This window comes from Zootoca vivipara, chromosome 14 (genome assembly GCF_963506605.1).
Source record: "Zootoca vivipara chromosome 14, rZooViv1.1, whole genome shotgun sequence".
Taxonomy (NCBI): Eukaryota; Metazoa; Chordata; class Lepidosauria; order Squamata; family Lacertidae; genus Zootoca; species Zootoca vivipara.
The window spans coordinates 53,540,354-53,560,487 of NC_083289.1; the positions used below are offsets into that span (position 1 = coordinate 53,540,354).

The 20,134-nt window shown below is 54.2% G+C and overlaps 1 protein-coding gene across 3 annotated transcripts; it reads right to left on the reverse strand.

The window, feature by feature from the left end:
• Window positions 1-622: 622 nt before the first annotated feature.
• MGRN1 (mahogunin ring finger 1) lies at window positions 623-17,334 on the reverse strand. 3 transcript variants are annotated; one of them, XM_035132199.2, is made up of 17 exons: window positions 17,129-17,333; window positions 14,539-14,657; window positions 13,926-14,014; window positions 12,877-13,023; window positions 11,678-11,795; window positions 11,210-11,276; window positions 9,430-9,482; window positions 9,048-9,095; window positions 8,013-8,081; window positions 7,355-7,514; window positions 6,405-6,514; window positions 4,980-5,203; window positions 4,644-4,761; window positions 3,371-3,416; window positions 2,802-2,927; window positions 2,258-2,302; window positions 1,819-1,948 (listed from the first exon to the last, which is right to left on the reverse strand). In XM_035132199.2, the coding sequence occupies exons 1-16, from the start codon at window positions 17,214-17,216 to the stop codon at window positions 2,262-2,264; spliced, it is 1,623 nt and encodes a 540-aa protein (XP_034988090.2). In that variant the 5' UTR covers window positions 17,217-17,333; the 3' UTR covers window positions 1,819-1,948; window positions 2,258-2,261. The 3 variants fall into 3 exon arrangements, with proteins under 3 accessions (XP_034988088.2, XP_034988089.2, XP_034988090.2); XM_035132197.2 differs by lacking the exon at window positions 2,258-2,302 and having other exon boundaries at window positions 623-1,948; XM_035132198.2 differs by lacking the exons at window positions 2,258-2,302; window positions 9,048-9,095 and having other exon boundaries at window positions 623-1,948; window positions 17,129-17,334.
• Window positions 17,335-20,134: the final 2,800 nt, after the last annotated feature.

Below are 20,134 nucleotides of genomic sequence, written 5' to 3' on the forward strand. Positions count from 1 at the left end.
CCTGGACCTGCCTCGGGCAGTTGGGCAAGTGCTCTGGAGACAAAGACAGACGCGCACATTGGCTGGGTGCTGGCTCATTGTTCCTCCAAACGGCCGGCCTCCTCAGAGGAACAAACTGTCCTGCTCACCTGCCAGGGTGGGAGAAAGATCTGCGAGGGCAGGGGCCAGTTAGGCCTGGCTGAGAGCACAACACCACCCCTCCCCTCCCTGGGGCACCCCACCCAAGGCAGCTGCCGCCCCCTGAAGGATGAAAGGTGGATCTCTCCTCCACCAGCCCCACTGAACGGACCACTGGCCTGGCATGAGAGGGCACTGGCATCTGGGTCAAAAGCGTTTGCCAGCGGGTGAGTGGGAGACCCACTCCTGACTGGGGTTTGGGGGAAAGAAGGGCTTGCTGGGCAGGGAAGGAAGGGGCAGAAGGCAAACCCAGAGCACTGCCACTCCCAACATTTATGTCACTCCTCTCAAGGTACCAAGAGTCTGACTTGGCATAAGGCCCATAAAGGCAGGAGGCTTCCTCAGGTCAGTGAAGAGAGTGGAACTGCGTGTGCCCCCGTCCGCCCACATGGTCAATGTGCCCCACTTGACCCCGGGAAGGAAGAAACCAACAAGACAAAGCCACTTCCAGTCACCAGCATCAACCAGACCGACACAGGAGGGTTTATTACTATAAATATAGAAACACATTGGCCCAGCTCTGCCCTCTGGGCCTGGAAAGAGAGTGGCCCCCTCAAAGGTGGCAGTTGGGGGGGGCAAGGAAGCAGCTGGCAGCCCCTCAGGCAGCTAGTCCACAAGGACGCCCCCCACCCCACCGCCTTCTGGGTGAAGCAGTTGGGAGGGAGGGAGGAAGAGGAGGAGAAGAAGGCACAAGGCCACCTGGGCACAGCCCCAAACTGTGGAGCTCAAGGTGGGGGCGAACAGGCTCCTGCTCTGTGCCACAGGCAGCACAAGGGGGGGGGGGACCCACCAGATGCCCCGGCCTCAAGGCAAGAGAGGAAGCTGCAGGTTCTGCGTCACCTTCCAGCAAAAGTGCCCCCAGGTTGGTCCTGCTGCTCTGCCCCCAAATCCTGCAGCAAAGCAGCAGGTCGTGGTGATGGAGGAGGGGTAGCTGTGGGGCAGAAGACACAGTGGGGAGCCTCAGGCCACTTCCAGCTGAGTCCCACCAGCGCCCTCCCGCCCCCCGCTGGCTTCCTCTCTGGAGTCCAGCCACCCCCCTGGCAGAAAGTCCATGGAGGAGGGGGGCAAGCAAGTGCCTTGTGCCTTCCCCACTTTCCCTTTCTGCAGGAGCTGAAAGAAGTGTCCCGCCCCATGTGCCTAGATGGGGGGGGGGGGTCCTGCCAGGAGGCCCAAGTGCCAGCTGGGTGCAGAGCAGACAGGCTGGAAAGCAGTAGGGGGGGGGGAATCAAAGGCAGAGAGTTGAAAAGGCCAAGGCGCCAACAGATATGTCCAAAGAGAGCTGGGGGGGGCAGGAAGAGAGCACAGCAAGGCAGGAGGAAATCTTTTCCATCCCACCAGCCTGACGGCCAATGAGGGTGTTGAATATCATGCATTTCTGTACAAAGACACTGAAGAGTCCCTTAGAGGGAGGGGGGAAGAGTCCTGGTCCGAGGCTGAGCCCCGCAGAGGGGAAATGTCTGTCTTGTGCCACAGCATTGGAATCAGTATCCCGTAAAGGATCCTTCGCTGGTGGAAGAGGAAGGGGGGCAGAGGGGGCTGCTTCCCCACAGGCAGGCAGGCAGGCAGGAAGAGGAACCGCCCCAGAGGAGGAGCCTGGACGTTTGGCATGGTGAGCACCTCGGTGGTGGTGGCGGCTTTCAAACCCCCGAGCCAGGCGCTAAGGGCGGGCTCTGCCCACTTTCCACGCAGAGGCGGGGATTGCTGAACAGGAAGGGCTGCCCGGATTGGCTGGTCCCACGGCCAGGGAGGGTGCCAGCGAAGTCAGAAGATCCTGTGGTTGGTGGGGGGGGGGAGAAAGAAAGAAAGAGGCTGGCTCAGGAGCCCTGGTGCTGCTGCTGCTGCTGATCCTCTCAGCCCTCCTGCCCCCCAGGCATAGGGTGGGAGCAAGAAGCCCAACTCCAGCCCCCTGAGGTGGGTGCCTGGCTGCTGAAAGAGACCGCCAACAGCAGGGCGGAAGGTGCCCAGTGCATCTCAGGCCCCTCTCTCTCCTCCGCCCCCTCGCCCCCCTTCTGGCTGCCCTTCCCCACCCTCCCTCCCAAGAGGCCCCCGCCAGCGTAGAGGGAGGAAAGATGAGACGTACCAGCTTACTCCTCTATCCCAACAGAGCAGGAGTCCGGGCCGAGGGCTGCCCAGGCGGGGCAGACAGAAAGGGGGGAGACGTTAGAAAAAGCGGTCAGAAAAGACGGACGGACGGACAGACGCCCCCTTGCTGTGCCATGCGTGGGCATCGGGTGGTGCCCGAGAGCGGGGCGGAGGCCTCTTCTGCAACCCACCACGAGCCTCACCCTCTGCCTCTCAGCCTCTTCTGGCCTCCTCTGCATGTGTGTCCCACCCCCCGTTCCCACTTGCCCTCCTCCTTGTGCCACACGGATGGGGCCTGCATGGTGTGGACGTGCAGAACAGGGCCGTGGCTGCTGCACGGAGAGCAGCAGCAATGCAAAAGCAGCAGCCAGGCCAGGGGTGCAGGAGCAGGAAAAGCCAGGGTGGCATGTGAAGGTGGAGGGGTGGGGCGTGGTGGCAGGTGGGCCAGGGCCCTTCCTTCTTGGCCAAGTGAGGACATCACCCCCCTCTCAGCGGAGGGAAAGGAAGCGCCAGTCACCACCGAGGGCTCCTTTCGACGTTACCTGGCAGGTAGACGTCCGCTGGCAGCTCGCTCTCCAGGATGGGGAGGCTGCTGGGGTCACAAGTGGCGCTGCTGCTGCTGCTGCTGCTCTCCTGGACAAGGGCCTCCACAGAGGGAGGCTGGGCACCTGCGAGAGGGAGAGAGAAGGGGAAGCCTCAGCGCCTTGGCATGCTGCCACTCCCTCACCCCAGGTCAAGGGTTTCCCAAAGGTCTTCCCATTTCTGCATTTCGTCTCTAGTGGTTCTCCTGCCCTTCTCATTTAATCCCCACAACAACTCTGAAAGGTAGGCGGCGGCAGCCCCAAGGTCACAGCCAGTGAGCTTCCTGGACCGTGGTCTCTCCCAGGTCCTGGTACAGCACTCTAACCACTACGCATTGCTCCCATGCCTGCTCCCCTTTGCCCAAGCTGCCCCTCCAGGGGACCAGTCCCAGCAGTGGGGTTCTTTCCAGGCCCATGTTTAACAGCACGGACATGCCATATACCCAGGAGGGGATCAGGCCAGAGGGTCAGGATACTTCCCCCCCCCCACACACCAGTTCTCACCCACCACAGGCCCAGGGAGTGCTCACCTTGCTGCAGGGGGCTGGCTGCCTCTGCTTCTTCCGCTGTAAGGCTCTTGAAAGATGGGAGGAGGAGGAGGAGGAGAAAAAGAAAAAGAAAAGGGTCTCATTTCTGGTAAAGGAGGAGGGTGGCTATACAGCCCCCTGCTTTGCATTCCAAATGGGAAGAAACCAACACCGTTCCAGAGCGGGGAGTTTTGTTTTCATGCAGGAAATAGGTTTGCTCCAGATCCCATTGAAAGAGACATTTGGGGCTCTCGAGGGGGAAAAGGGCAATTTTTTTTGGTTCAGTAAAATGTATGCCCAGCTCTCCTATTAAAAAAAAGTATATTCAAAGCAGGTGACCACAATGACAAAAAAGGCCTAGCATATGACCTTTGGGTATAGGGTGGTACAGAAATAAAATAAATAAAAATATGACACAAAACCCAGCAAGCAGGAATAAAAACCAGAAGGGTTCAAGGACTGGAAGATTGCTGCCAATGCCTCTCTGGACGCCTGTTGCCCTAGGCCCAAGCGGCAGCTGCGTGGAAGGGGGAGCCCAGGCACCCAAGGCCAGCGGGGAGATAGAGAGGCAATACTGCCCCTCCACACCCGGTGGGAAATCCCCTGATCTGGTAGCCAGGCTGCACTCGGCTTCCTAGGCTGACAAGTCAAGGAGAAGGAAAGAGAGCTGCCGTTCCTTCAATCAGGGGAGAGGCTCCGGAAGCCGTGGGAAGGGACTGGTGTGCTAAGCTAGACTGTCATGGGGAGGAAAGGAGCAGAAGCCAGGAATGGAGGGGATGCTTCTTCCCAGCGTGATGGTGAGGAAGTCCGAAGGGGATCCTTCCTCCTCAATCGTCACATTTGGTGGGGAGGGAGGCCCCTGCCAGAGCCCTTGAAGAGAGGGGTCTTGCTTGCTGCCCAACATCAAGAGGGCCTGCCCCCTTCCCTAGCCACCAGCACTGCCGCAAGCAGAGGGCAAGAGCAGCTCATCTCTCCCCTGGAGTGCTGGCCACCTCCCGGGGCCAGTAAAAACTACAACTTTCTGCAAGAAGACACAGAACCAGACACCTCCACTTGTCAGTTTGCACATGCACGCACACACACAGAGTCCAACATGGCCAAGGAGCTCTTGCGGTTGCTCAGCTGTCAGCAGGAACAGACAGTAGGCAGGCACCTACCTGAGGCTGCCAACTCAGCAAGGCTCACAGCAGCCCCAAGCCCGACTCCATCAGCAGGCCATTGCAGGCTTAGCAAAGAGGCAGGAGACAGAGAGAGAGTGAGTGTGAGAGAGATTCACCTCTGGGGAGCTGACCTCCTGCAGCACAAGCTCCGTCCCGCTGAGTGGCAAGTCTGAGTCCTCCGAAAGCTTCTCCTCATCCTCTTCGTGGATGGGTGACGAGGGAGACCGGAGGGTGCTGCAGAGAGCAAGAGACACAGCTACAACCCAGGGGATTGGCAGCGGCTCGCATGGCGGGGGGGATTGACTCTGGGGCGAGAGGCAAAGGCGCTGGGAGCCCTGAGCTTCAGGCATTGGGCAGAGGAAGGTTTGGACTGGGAAACGGAACGAGGATGGACTTGGCGTAGGGGAGGACAAGAGGGAGCGACCCGAAGAGGCTTCTCCACAAGATTTCACCTGTCTGGAGACTTGCTGTGCTTGCTTTTCTGATGACTGCTCTCCACAGCTCGGTCCAGCCCCACCAGGGGTCTTCCAGAGAGGGGGAGGCCATCCAGGACCCCTGTGTAGGTGATCTCGTCGTAGAGGGGAGCCGAGGGGATGGAGGGGGAGATGGAGCGCAGGCCATTCAGGGCTTCCAGCAAAGAAATGGGCTCATAGCCCGGTGGGATGTTGTCCGAACACTGTGGAGGGAGGAGCAGAGGAAGACAGAAGCTCAGCCACTGCCATCCGTCATTGCAGATTGATCCCTAGGGCATTGAAGTCTCTTGAGCTCTGCCCTCACAGAACTGCAGGACTGGAAGGGAGTCACAGGGTCACCCAGTCCAACCCCCACTGCAGGAATTGCAGCTAAACACACTGCCTGGCACTAGAAGACACCCACGGAGGGCCACGGAATTAATGTACACATTTATACGCCACCTTTTAACTCCTTACAACATTTAAGGATGATAAAAACACCGGAGAGAAAAATAACAAGAACCACAAAAAGGAGTTTGAAATCTTCCCAAAATCTCACACTCCTTATAGGGGAGGGGCACTACTTCACACAGCACAATATTAAACTATGGAACTCCCTCCTTCAGGAGGAAGCGATGGCCACCAACTTGGATGGCTTTGAAAGAGGGCTGGACAAATTCATGGAGGAAGAGGGCTCTCAGCGGATGCCAGCTAGGATGGCTGGCCAATTTCTCAACAGTTGGAGGCAGCAAGACTTCTGAACCCGTTGCTGGAAACCACAGGAGGGCGAAGGGCTCAGGTGCCGATGTTCTGCTTGCACCAGTCCCAGGAGAGAGTCTGGAGGCACAGGAAGCCACCCCCACCCCAGGCGAAAGCTCAGCAGACCTGGGACTGATCAGAGCCCAGGGGGGAGGCTGCCTGGGAACCCCCTGTAAGCTGCTGCTGCCATGGGCCCCCAGATGGAGGGAAGGGGGGGAGAGTGTGTTTTAAATGTTTGGAAGCTGCCCAGAGTGGCTGGGGCAACTCAGTTGGATGGGCAGCATATAAATAATAATAATAATAATTAGTAGTAGTAGTAAGAAAACAAAAGAAAACAGCTATTCCCACCCACAGGGATATCAACACTCCTCTTCCTCCTTCCCTGTCTCTCCCCTTTGCTATTTTTATGGCCTCCTGTCCTTCTACGAGGCAGGCTGACCCCATCCCCCCATTACCTGAGGGGGACAGCCAAGGCTCAGCAGAAAAGGCCTCCTGGAGCCCCCAGCAAGGGTGGGGCTGAGCCCATGCCTGCCCAGAACCCAAACCAACTCCCCTCCACCCCACACAGAGATGCGTCCTCCCCACACCCAGTGCTTCTAGTGTGCTTTGGGGGTGAAAGCACCCCTTCTGCTGACCCCTCCCGGGATGCCTGAGGCTGCTTCTCACCGAATGCTCGTCGTGGTCCAGGGTCTGTGCCAGGACAGGGCTGAAGGAGAGTGGAGATAGGGCCCCGGGCTTCTTCCTCACGGCTCGGATCTGCAGCAGGGCTCGGAAGGCTGAGGGGGGAAGGCAAGAGGAGTCCAGTCTCATCTCTTGCACCCGAAATCTGCCAGGGGCAAGGCACATCATCTTGGCCTCCTACGGGTTGGGCTGTGGGCAGAGTTTTCTGGGAGTCGGAACCCCAAAGCCACCTGCTAGCCACGTCCATTGGGGAACACAGCAGCAACTGCTCTTGCAAAGGGAGGCAGGCAGTGTTGACTTAAGCAACCTTTCCAGGTGCCCCTTAAAGGGACAGGCATCAGAAAGAGGCATGGGCACCGATCCTGGAATCCTGCAATGCTCCTGCGCTCGTGTGGCAAGGCCTGTGCACCGTGCTATACCACAGAAATTGAATCCACAGAGTTCATGCTTCCCTGCTCCATCCCTGCCCATCAGCAAAGGACTTCCCATGGGAGTTTCGCTGAACAGGGGGAACAAATGTGCCCCCCCCAGCATCCTAGGACTGTAGAGTGGGAAGGGACCCCGAGGTCATCTACCCCCTGCAATGCAGGAATCGCAGTTGAAGAATCCCTGACAAATGGCCACCGGACCTCCACTTAGAAACCTCCAGTGGAGGAGAGATTGCCACCTTCCAAGGGAGTCCTTCCCACTGTCAAACGCCTCTTGCCCTCCAAAAATTCTTCCTAATACTTAGTCGGAATCTCCTTCCTTGAGACCTGAATCCACTGGCTCCCCAATCCACTGGCACCAGAAAACAAGCTTGCTCCGTGCAATGAGACTGGCAGCCCCCAGTGGAAAAGTCTCTGTGCTTCAAGGCCCGGGTTTGCTGGCCTCCTCCTGGCCTGCAAAGGGCTTCTTCCCTCGCCTCCGCCCCGCCCCGCCCTCCGGCTACTCACGCAAGCGGCAGATGGGGCAGTTGTTGGCCTGGTAGCGCAGGGTGTCGGCACACGAGTTGCAGAGGCAAAGATGCCTGCAGGGCAGGATGAGGGTGTCCCGCAGGTCAGAGAGGCACACCACGCACTCATTGCTGTTGTCGCTGTTCTCATCGTCACAGGGCTGCAGCGGGGGGACAGAGAACTCACTGAATGCTCCTGTGGCCCAGCTCAGCGTTCAGAATCCTTGCTGTACTACAGAAATCCAGGGGCCCCTTTCCGGACTCTGACAGACAGAACCACCCAACCCAACCCTCTGCTACTGGCAGCAGGTGGCCAGTGGCTCCTGGGCCTCCTCCTCCTTCAGAGGAAGATCAACCCCGCCTAGAACAGGCAAAGCCCCCCAATTTTGAACCTGGGAGGCACACACTCACAAGGTGCCTTAGCAGGATTCGGCTTCAGCAGATGCTGGAAGAAAGCCACAGCTCTGAGCTGCTGCTGTGGGTCAACAGACAACTTCTCTCTCTCTCTCTGGAGAGCAAAGGCCTCAAAAGGGAATGTTCACAGGAGAGCCTCGGCTTGCTCCCCTTTTAGGCAGAGGGATGTGCTCCTCTCGTGGTCTTTGACTGCCTTGCAGCCCTGGGAGAGTTGGATGGCCTCCCCTCTCTCCCTCCCTCCTCACCTTAGTCTCCTGGTTGTTCTTGTTCTCAATGCCATAGATCTCCTGAAGCAGGTAACTGACCCGGTCCACCTGTGGGGAAGCAAGAAATGCTGCTTGCTTCTTTTTTAACCGTTATTCTTAACTATTTATTTATTTATTGTTATTATTATTTCCACTAGGATATTCTAGGCCAGGCATCCCCAAACTGCGGCCCTCCAGATGTTTTGGCCTACAACTCCCATGATCCCTAGCTAACAGGACCAGTGGTCGGGGAAGATGTGAATTGTAGTCCAAAACATCTGGAGGGCCGAGGTTTGGGGATGCCTGGTCTAGGCAGCTTGCAATGGAAGTTAATCACAACACGATACAAATACACAGCTGAAAACTAAACACAAACAAACAACCATCTAAGGCAAATGAGAAAAAAAGGTGAAAACAGGTTGGAAACCAAAACCAGAATAAAAGGGCAGCAATTTGCTCTTCACTGAGCGTGGCCAATCAGACGACTCTGGGAACCCCACAGGCAATGCAGGGGAGTAGGAGGAGCAGCACCCTCCCCACCTCAAGGGCTACTTGCCACAATGGCCATGTTGCAACACCCCCCCCCCCCGTCAGAAGCACCATGCACCTGAACATTGGATGCTTGAAAGGGGAGGGGGAGAGCTCAATAGGCATCTGGTCGGCCACTGTGAGAACAGGGTGCTGGACTAGATGGGCCATTGGCCTGATCCAGCAGACAGGCTCTTCTGATGTTCTTATTTGGGACTCGCAACAAATGGCGTTGATTCAGAGGCACATTGCCTTCAATCCTGTGGACATCATGCCTAGGACCCACGGAGAACTTTATCGTCTGTGAATCTGCCTAAACCTCCTTTAAAAAAATCTGTTTAAATATTTGCATTACACGTTCTCAGTGTAGTAAACCCGATGGGCCCTGCTAAGTTGGGTAGTGGGAAAGGGCTCAGGCCTCTCTGGGATGTCAGCCAGCACCTCTGCCAAGCCACATCCTTAAGGATATGTATCTAGCCACATCCTCGCAGGCAGGCAAAGACTTACGATCTGCTTCTGCTTCAAAGGTTTCACTGAGAAACTGCCATCCACATGCTGGTGAGGGGAAAAGACACGAGAGAGGTAGGTTGGCAAATTTAATATGGAAAGTCTTCAGCCGCTCGCTAAGCAAACCCCTCCTTCTATGCACAGACCCACTTGCATTTTCAGGATTTATTCTGATTACACAATCCAAGATGCCAGATTCTGCAGATTTCCCCACTCAAAGCACCAAACGCAACAGGGCAAGAGAGCAGTGAAAAGGAGCCCGGCAAGAGAGGCTGGAGCCACGGAGAAGGCAAGGCAATGTCTTGGCCCTCTCCCAGTGCTGTTAGTCCAGCAACCCCCCAAAGCCATCTCCTGCTCAGATGGGGCAAAGGGGGCTTCTTACCTTTTCAAAGGCAGCCAGGAGGATGTGGGCGTGGCCAGTCACTTCCACGACAACTGCGGGGAAAGCGGAAGGCCCATGAGATCAGGGGCAAGGCGACAGGCAGCCCAAATGCCCCATCAGAGATTCAGGCCAGGCTACAAGGGAGGAGGAGGATCAGGGCCTGAGCCCTCCAGCGGTAGGACTCTCGAGAGTCGGGATTTCCCACCAGCCCAGCTGCACAGGCTCTACCCAAATGGTCATATGGGCAGCAGAGCTTTCGAGGTGACCAAGGAAGAAATTGTGCGCAATCAATGCATACGATGGAGGTGAACAGGCGGTTCTGTACCAAGCCGTTTTCTGAACCCTTTTCCCGCTCGGTAATTTCCTTTTTGAGGCAAGGCAACCAGAAATGTACCCAGGATTCCAAGCATAGGCAGTTTTTGTTCTGACTCCTTTCCTAATGCTCCCTGGCATGGAATTCCCCTTTCTCACAGCTGCCGCCCGCTGCGCTGACCTTTTCATCGAACTGTCATGTGACCACAGGCTGGGGGGGGGGCCCTTCTTGACCCAGGCTCCCAGTTACACAAACAGAAGATAATATTTTCGTTTTCTCTCCCACAGCCTGATCGGGAAAGCTAACAGGGAAAGGCAATAGCTCCTTCAAACAACATCGCCATTGTCTCCAGCTTTACTGACGCACAGAAACTGAAGGAAGTGGGAGCAGGGAGAGAGAAGAGACTTCCTCTCTGCTGTCCTGGCTTGAAAACTTCCAGCACAAGAGATCCCACTATGGAAGTGAAGGAGAGCAGGCCCGAATTGTCGTTTCCCTCCCAGGGATATCTCTCTGAAGCGTCACAGATGAAACTAAGAGCGATGTTTCCCAAAGTGTGATCTGTGTATCCGCAGGGACACACAAAAGGGCTTCAGAGGGTTCACGGCAGAATTTGCTCTTAGCTAGATAAATCAGCTGAGGAAGCTCCTGCAGCCAATCAGAAGCCACGGAAGCCCTGTCGGACGGACGTTCAGCTTCCAAAAATAGTTCACAAACTGGAACAGTCACTTCCAGGTTTGCGGAGTCCAGGAGCCAAAATGCTCGAGAACCAAGCTGCTCGAACACCAAGGTTTGACTGTATTATTAAAACTACCCAATTAACAACAATAATAAGGGGGTAACTTTAATAATTCTTTATAAATAGCATTATATGTTTGTTCGTTTTTTAAAAAAACAGCTTTATAATTCTTTTATCCATAATTTTATTGTTTATATGCCGTTCATCTGACTGGGTTGCCCCAGCCACTCTGGGTGGCTTCCAGCAAAATATAAAAAATACTTCTCCTGAGAAAGGGTACATCAGTAAGTCTGAATTCTCAAAAAGGGGTACGCAATTATTCTAAGAATAGGAAACACTGAAGTTAACCTGCTAACACTGCTGGCGATCCCAATCTCTTGGGCAACGCGGGTCTTCTGCTTGGCTTAAAGCACAGGCCTTCTTTAGCAGGGGACACAGCCTCTCCTGTGTTCCACGCAAGAAGATGCCTATGAGCAAGGGGACCGTCCCAGATGGGAACAGGTGGCATGAGCCGAGTCCTGCCCAAGAGCCTGCAAACCAGTTTCCCTCCTGCTCCCTGCTCAGCTCCAACACAGAGACCTAGCATAGTGGAGACCTTTCCCAGGACTGTCTGGATTCCAGTGCAGTCTGGCCCCTTGGGAAGGCCACCCCAGCCTACTGGTGCACTTGAGCCAGCCCGATCGCTTCCGCTTCCCAGGGGCACGAAGGCAAAGAGGGGGAGTGGGTCTTACCGTCGCCTTCATCCACCACAGCCTGGATGACGACGGGGAAGATGCCGCGATCCAGATCAAAGTTCAGCTGGAAGGAAGGAGCAAACAGAGGGGTTAGTCCTGCTGGTAGGGAGTCCTGTGGCTTTCCATATGGAAAACCTCCTTTTGTGGTGGTGGTGGGGAGATACTTTTTGTGGTTGTCACGATGGCCTGGAAGCCATAACAGGATGGGAAGGAAGGACAAGCAGCCACTCAGCTTCCTCCCCTCCTTCCAGTTCCTCCCCTTGGAAGATCTTTAGTTCATTTCCCACCACCATTATAAATTTGTTCTTGTGCTGATGACACCACAACTGCTTTGCTTTCAAACCTCCAAACCCCCAAGACCAAATTCATGAAGACGGGGGAGGCAGGAGGGAGAAACACGAGCCTATGTGACTCTGCTAAGCTAAAAGACCCAAATCTGGGAGGCACTGAGGCCAGAAACGTCACCTCGTCATCTTTCCAGTCCGAAAAGTCTATCTTGAAGGAGGGCAGTGAGAATTGCTGGCTGACTCCCCGCTTGTAATGCACCGTTTCCGACTGCAGAGAAGGGTTCTTTGTGCTGTAGCTGCAGGCAGGGAGAAGAGGAGAGGCTCAGCATCACACCCAGAGGCTGCTCCTGGGCTCTCACAGGCCCCACCCGGCACCTTTCCGTGTCATGGCGAAGCACAGGCCGAAAGCAACGGAAGGCGCAGCAAACCATGTCATGTGCATGTGGACCTGCCTCCTGCAGCCACCCCAAGCTAAGCTAGCACATTTCTGGACATAAAGAAAAGAAGGGCATCTCCAAACTACCCCAGGCTGCAGTTCTCTCAGTGGTGCAGGGATGCCAGACCTTGGGGAGGGCAATAGATTTTCTGCTGAGCCAAGCTGGTGAATTTAAGAGCTAAGGTCGCCATCCCTTCGCCTGGTTCGCCAGCTACAACCGTTCCAGAACAGGGATAGCCTGACCACTGTAGTCCATGCACTGGTAACTCAAGGTTGGACTACTGCAATCCGCTCTTTGTGGGGCTGCCCTTGGATCTGGTTCAGAAGCTCCAGCTGGTGCAGAATGTCTAGCCAACAACATGGGGCTTCATTGCTAAAGCCCGTCTACTCCTGAGCCAGGTTCAAGGTCCTTGTATTCGCTTACAAAGCCCTGAACCTCTTCGGTCCAGGGTACCTCAGGGATCGCCTAATCCCTTATAGCCCAGCTCTATCAAGGAGATTATGGGCAGGAGTGTTGTTGGTCATTCTCCAAGCTGGCAAGGCTCATCTGACAACAACATGAAACTGAGCCTTCAGTGTCATCGGCCCAGTCCTGTGAAACTCTCTGCCACTGGAGATCAAGCAGGCGTCTTCTGTTTCAACCTTTAAATGCCTGCTGAATACTCTTCTAGTCTGCCAGGCTGATGCGGGCAATTAAAAGTACGTCTTTCCACAAGAGTTATCTGATGTCTGATTTTAACTTTTCTATATGGTTTTTATTGTATGGCTTTATGTACTACTGTTGTAAACGGCTTTAAAAAATGAAACAGCTGTGTGTAAATACTTTTATAAATAAAATAATACAGAACTATGGGTGGGTGAAGATGATGTCTCCAAAAGACACACAATCCCTTTGACGGGCTCCCCACAAGGCCCCTCGCGGCCAGGGTCCCAGCACTCACACGGCCATGCCGCTGATGAACTCCTCTGTCGCTTGGCAGTAGATGGTTATTGCAACGCGTGCGTCGGCATCAAAGGTGAATTCCAGGCTGTACAAGGCCTTCTGCTTCCCATTCTCCTCGGTAGGGCTGTCTGCATCTTCTTTGTACCTAATGTAAAGGGAGGCTGAGTCATGGCAGGTGAGCTCAGACATTAAGCTTGCTGCAATCTCTCACCTGCTGCAGAAACTCAATCCTTGAGCCGTCTCTGTTTCTTTATTACCACCCACCCACCCGAACTATCTTCACAACTATCACATTTCCAGCTCTCCTGATGGGACTGTCTAAAATGCTTTTTAAGATACACACAATATTTATTACATTAATGGTTTTATTATATTAATGGTTGTTATTATTATTATTATTATTATTATTATTTTATATGATCTCTGAAACCACGTATGTCATGAAACAATATTATCACAATATTATACATAATAAACACCTGATCTTCAGGAGACAGACTCCTCTGCTTCCTTGCCTCTATTCATGTCCCCCTGCCCAGATTCCTCAAGCCCCTCAACTCACCCCTCTCAATCCCTCCATTCTGGCCAGAATTACAAACAAGCAAAAGCAAGGTTTCAAACCACCTGCTTTCTAGATCTTGTGTATCTCCAGATTTTCACAATTCACTGCAACAGTGGAATGCGGTATTAAGCGCAGCCTTTGTTGTAACTCAAAACACCACCCACTTAAAATGCTCTGTTCAGCAGCACACTTAGACCAGGACAGACAAAGGAAGCCCCCCTCTTCAGCTCACAATCAAGAGCTCACAATAAAAAATAAAAAAAGGAAGCCTTTGAATGTCAGAAAATCAGGCAAGCTGCTCAGATGGAAAGAACGCAAGTTAAGCACCTTCTTTGCAAAAAGACACAATTTCAATCCCCTGTGCCAACTCATCACACAGCCTGCATGTTAAGCTCCTTGGCCTCAGCAGAGCATAGGCTAAGGCAGCTGCGATTCCACCCTGCCCCTGAAAAGTCTCACCCCATAGGGGTCTGGGTCTGCAGTACCTGACCAGGCGAAGGGAATCTTTGCGGATATTCACCAAGCTGCGCAAAGTCTTCACTGGCTCGTGAGGTGCTGGGGTTACATAGGGAAACTGGAATGAAAAACCAGGAGCCTCTTGAGAAAGCACACAGGAAGCAAGGGGGAAGGTTTAGAGGAGGATGTGAGGGGGGCAGGCCAGTCTCCACCCCCACCACTGGCACAAGCTGGCTCTCTCCAGCCAGACACACAGGAGGAACCTCGTCGTCTGCTATCCCTGGAAGGGTTTGAGCAAGAACAAAAAAGGGAGAGCTGTACACATTCAGCAATCGGGGGTCCGTCTGTCCCCAAATTGAAATCCACCAGTATTTCTCACTTTGTTTTTCTGAACCCCATTCAACCTCAGGGAAAAAGTTGTTTAAAAACACACACCTGCAACCCTTCAAATTGAGAGGACATAATTCAGGTGAAATCCTGTGAGGACAGCCTGCTCGGACCTGGCAGGCTCCAGCTGTTTGAGACAACAGCAACCCCCATCCAATGGCCGTGATGGGGGCTGTGCTCTGAAACAGCTGGCTGGCTGGCGCTTCCCCCCCTCCCCCCGGTTCATTTTGGTGCACCAAAATCATGAGTACTTGCCTGGACGGGCCTGTTGCCAAGGAAGTTCAAGTCCATGTTCTCCCCAAAAAGGTAGCCCTCAGGGTGTGGCGTGTCAAACTTTTCACCTCCCATGAAAAAATGACTGGCAAAGTAGTTCCCTGAAGAGAAGGCAAAGGCCTGGTTTTACGTGTGTATTTATTACATTTTTAACCACCGCCACCCCCACAAGGATCTCAAGGTCATCGTACAAAGTTCTCCCCCCCCCAATTTTATCTTCACAACAACCCTGTAGGGTAGGGCAGCCCAAAGTCACACAGTGAGCCTCACAGTCGAGAAAGGACCTGCGCTGCAGATCGGGCACAGATGCAAAGGACACTGGCAGGACTTTGGCACAAGGCGGAGCTCAGCAACCTCTCTGGAGTGGGAGAGGGCAGATATCCACACCAGTTGGCAGCCAAAAGCTTCATTTTGCCCCCCACCCCAAGATTTGTAGAGGGAGCCCCCTTCGCAGGCTGTGCAATGAATGCAGGCTTACAGCCACCCACCTTGCTGTTTGGCAGACGCCTGGAAGAAGAGAGCTGGCAGGCAGGCGAAATGTGGGGAGGGAGAGAAGAGGAGGGGGCAGCCCACTGCTGCTACCAAGCAATGCCTCAGAGGAGGGAGGGGCATGCCATGAGAAGAACATTAGAAGAGCCTGGATCCGTTCCAGAATCCTGCTCTTCGAGTGGCCAACCAAAGGTAAGCCTGCAAGCAGGATCCGAGGGCAACAGCTCTCAGGGTGCCCACTACAGCTGTACATGGGGGGCAGGGCCAGAGAGACACCCATATAACCTAGCACCCAGTTTCCATCAGTGAGCAGTTCTGGGAAGCTCACAAGCTGGCCATGAAGGTGGGCCCCTCACCAGAGACTCAGAGGTAGGCTGCCACTGAACACAGAGGCTCTATTCTCAGCTGTTCTGCTTCATAGCAGCTGGGGGGGGGCGTCACAAGCACATTGGAGCAAAACTCTGCAAACATCCCTGTTCAGCCAGAAAGCAGACAAGCGAGACATGGAATCGACAGCCCTCTCTTTGCCTCCAGGACCAAGGGGCATTGAGGAGCCCTTGGGACCGGTGGCTATTTATTTATTTTATTTCACAAAATTCATACGCTGCTTGATTATAAAAGAACTTCAAAAACTCTACGTGGCTCACAAGGAAAATAATAATACATTAAAATCATCCAGGAAAAGCCACTCTTTGAAATGTTCAAACGATTGAAAACCAGGAATGACATTTACAGGTGTTTTGTTTCCTCTCTGCCCATTTGACTGGCCCCTTTTCAGCGGCTGGGTCCCCCAAGGGGAAAAGGGGGGGGGCTATGCTCAGGTGGTCTCCTGGCTTCTCAGAAGAGGCACCTGCCACCAGGCTCTTCTGATGCGGGAGGGGGGAGCTTCTGGTCACCTTTTGGAATGGGGATCAGGATGGCAGAGTTGGGAGGGAATGCCAAGGGTCCTCTCGTCCTGGCTGCCCATCCATTTCCAGGCCCCGTTCAACGTGTTGCTGTGGACTCTTCAATGGCCCAGGACCCCAATCCCTCCAGGCGAACTGGCCCAGAGGGTGGCGGCAGCAGCAACAGCAGCAGCAAGAGGGGCCTTTTCGGTGGTGGTTCCCCTTTCCTGGAGCGCTTCCCCCAGGGAGGCTCAGCTGGGGCCTTCCTTGCCTGCATCTTTAGGTGCCAGGCAAAAAGGCTATTTTTATTGTAGGCCTTTTAAACTGCGCTATTGCACAATGAACATGCAGTATATTGAAAAATAATGGAACCGAGGAAGGGACTAGAGCAGGGATCAGCAAACCTTTTCAGCAGGGGGCCAGTCCACTGTCCCTCAGACCTTGTGGGGGGCCAGACTATATATATTTTTTGAGGGGGAAATGAACAAATTGCTATGCCCCACAAATAACCCAGAGATGCATTTAAAATAAAAGGACACATTCTACTCATGTAAAGACATGCTGATTCCTGGACCATCCGCGGGCCGGATTTAGAAAGCGATTGGGCCACATCTGGCCCCCAGGCCTTAGTTTGCCTACCCATGGCCTAGTCACTAGAGGGAAGTCAATTTGTTTTGTTTTTGTATTGTTATTGTTATACTGTCATTTTTGGAAAAATCAATCGTAATCAAATAATAATAATTACCGGTAGCAACTGCGCTATTGCTTTGCAATGCGCTTCTGCGATGCCAAACGCCTGTGAAACCCTCAGGCAGAAATGAACAACGACGGCGGCAGCCCGAGCCCCTGCAATGCACGAATGGCAGCTAGAGGGGCCCCCAGGGGTCATCTAGCCCAACCCCCCCCGCGACCCAGGAAGAGCCTGGGCGGCCGCTCCGAAAAACAAAACCGCCTCTCCTCTCAGGCTGCTGGGAATATTAGGGACCCCCAGCGCTGGGTGGGTTGGGGGGGGGAGAACCCTCAAAAAATTGGGGAGGGGAAGCCGAGGGGTCTGAGGAGGAAAAGGGATCACTGCGACCAATATCATCATCATTATCATCGTTATTATTATTATTATTCCTTTCCCGGGCCGGTCGCTGCCCAAGAGGTTCGGGGGCTTTGGCTCCACTAGGTGCGGGGGCGGAGGGCCCGGGCCTTACCGGACTTAGGCGGGTACCGGTAGGCCGAGTTGGCCTGGATGTCGATGTCCTCCACGCCGGCGATGCGGCGGCTGAGCAGGGAGCCCATGGCGGTCGGTGGGTCGGTCGGTGGGGCGACGCGGGCGAAGCCTCCTCTCCTCCCTCAGCGAAGCACCTCAGACACTCTGTCAAGGCGGCGAGGCCTGCAGGCCGCTCCCGCGCGGGGCACCACGGGAAAGAGAGTACTCGCGCACAGGGCCTTCTCGTGGTTCGCCGCGGAAGGAGAACGCTTCTGCGGACTACAACCCCCAGGAGGCGCCGCGCCCTGCTCGGAGAAGAGAAAAACACAACAATGGGAGGGCGTGATTGGCGCGGGGAGGGGCCTGTTCCTCAGCCAATGGCAGCACGGGACGGTAGAGATAGGAAATGTAGAGCTTCCACTCTGAACGTGAATGTGGAGTGGGGAAGATAGGGGAGTTTATTTACCTCAGATTCCTTGCGCTAGGTTTTTAGGTCAACATGAAAACTAAGTAAAATTAGATTTGCATTTTAAAAAATGTAGTTTAAAGTGACAATTCAGCTGTCTATGGAGGAATGTAGAGTTTCCACTTGAGGGGGAGACATTCTGATATTAATTACTCTTGAGAGTCCCATGGACTGCAAGAAGATCAAACCTATCCATTCTGAAGAAAATCAGCCCTGAGTGCTCCCTGGAAGGACAGATCGTGAAGCTGAGGCTCCAATACTTTGGCCACCTCATGAGAAGAGAAGACTCCCTGGAAAAGACCCTGATGTTGGGAAAGATTGAGGGCACTAGGAGAAGGGGACGACAGAGGACGAGATGGTTGGACAGTGTTCTCGAAGCTACGAACATGAGTTTGACCAAACTGCGGGAGGCAGTGCAAGACAGGAGTGCCTGGCGTGCTATGGTCCATGGGGTCACGAAGAGTCAGACACGACTCAACGACTCAACAACAACAATTTCTGTCCTGTTTTTAAAGCCAACCTGACAACTCAATAATAAAAAAAACGGTTAAACAGAACTTGTGTTGGTCTGCTGTAGTCGAAACAAAATAAAAAAAAAATCCTTCCAGTAGCACCTTTGAGACCAACTAAGTTTGTCATTGGTATGAGCTTTCGTGTGCATGCACACTTCTTCAGATACTTCTTCAGATGAAGTGTGCATGCACACGAAAGCTCATAACAATGACAAACTTAGTTGGTCTCTAAGGTGCTACTGGAAGGAATTTTTTTAAACTTTTCCATTTCTTGTTGTTTAGTCGTCTGGCAATTGCTGAGTTTTCCAAACTTGCTGGCATATTGGGTGTAGCACCTTAACAGCATCATCTTTTAAAATTTTAAATAGTTCAGCTGGAATATCATCACTTCCACTGGCCTTGTTATTAGCAGTGCTTTCTAAGGCCCATTTGACTTCACTCTCCAAGATGTCTGGCTCAAGGTCAGCAACCACACTACCTGGGGTGTACGAGACCTCCATATCTTTCTGGTATAATTCCTCTGTGTATTCTTGCCACCTCTTCTTGATGTCTTCTGCTTCTGTTAGGTCCTTACCACTTTTGTCCTTGATTATGGTAATCTTTGTACGAAATGTTCCTTTCATATCTCCAATTTTCTTGAACAGATCTCTGGTTTTCCCCATTCTATTGTTTTCCTCTATTTCTTTGCATTGCTCATTTAAGAAGACCCTCTTGTCTCTCCTTGCTGTTTTTTGGAAATCTGCATTCAGTTTCCTGTATCTTTCCCTATCTCCCTTGCATTTTGCTTGCCTCCTCTCCTCCGCTATTTGTAAGGCCTCGTTGGACAGCCATTTTGCTTTCTTGCATTTCCTTTTCCTTGGGATGGTTTTCGTTGCTGCCTCCTGTATAATGTTACGAGCCTCCATCCGTAGTTCTTCAGGCACTCTGTCCACCAAATCTAAATCCTTAAACCTGTTCCTCACTTCCACTGTGTATTCATAAGGGATTTGATTCAGATTGTATCTTACTGGCCCAGTGGTTTTTCATACGTTATATATTATTACATGCCATTGCCACCCCAATCTCCACCAAGCGGTGTGCGAGATTGAAGGGGCTCCAGGCGCTTGCCCTGGGTTCGTATCACCAGCTAGATGACAGTTGATAGAGATCAGGACACGTGATTCCTGCACTGCGAGGAGTTGATTTAGATGGCCCCTGGGTGCCCCTTCCAACTCGACCATTCTATGCTTCTGTGACAGTCCTGCGCAAGAGCCCAGAAATGCAGTCCTCGGTCGAGGACCCTCCTCACTCGCCCGCCCTATAAACTGCGCGCAGCAGCGGTTCCGAAGCCGGCGGGCGCCGCCCTCTGCCAGACTGGCCTGATTCCGTACCCCGTCGTCCCGTGACATCTCCGCTCCAACCCTCCCCTCGAGGCACTCTGTGCATGCTCAGAGGATGGTGCCTCGCCGCGCCCGTCGTGCCTGGCGAAGTCTCTTCCCGGGCTGCGGGCGCTGTTGCGGGGAAGCCGGCGGCGAGCCTCCCGTCGGCGCGGCAGCCCGGGCTCCCTGGACGGCAGCGCCGCGCAGCCGCTTCGGCCGAGCAGGCGGAGGCGGACCACAGCTGGCAGCGTCCCGCCCGTCGGGTCGCCCCCTCCGGCTGCCGCCGCGCTTGACCCTGCCCGGTGGAGCGCGAGTCCGCGGTCGCCGTCGCTGCCCGCGGCGTGCGAGAAGCAGAAGGCGCGCCATGGAGGCGTCGGGGGTGGGGTGGGGTGGGGGAGCGGCGCCTCGGAGGAGCCGAGGGAGAGGCGCGCCCTCGGGGGGCTGAGCCGCCTCTCGGGTTGGGAAAGGTCTGATATTGGGTGCCGGGGTGGGGAGAGAAAGCAAGAGGCGTCTGGGGTTTGTAGGATCGGAGCGGGATTCCGCCCTCGGGGCATGTGCAGAGTGCCTGCGCATCGCGCTCTTGCGTGGGCCACTTTGCGCATCTCAGAGCTGGGTTAAAATCGTGCGCCTAGCCGGGAAGAGAGTGGGATCCTTCCTCCTCCCCAGCCAGC

What these genes read in the sequence shown, in the direction of transcription:
- MGRN1 (XM_035132197.2), bottom strand. Translation starts at nt 17,216, where the DNA reads ATGGGCTCCCTGCTCAGCCGCCGCATCGCCGGCGTGGAGGACATCGAC. An exon ending in CCGGTACCCGCCTAAGTCCG is followed by an intron (nt 14,658 to 17,128) that starts GTAAGGCCCGGG and finishes CCTTCTCTTCAG; the next exon opens with GGAACTACTTTGCCAGTCAT. An exon ending in CACAGCAAGTCTCCAGACAG is followed by an intron (nt 4,762 to 4,979) that starts GTGAAATCTTGT and finishes TGCTCTCTGCAG; the next exon opens with CACCCTCCGGTCTCCCTCGT.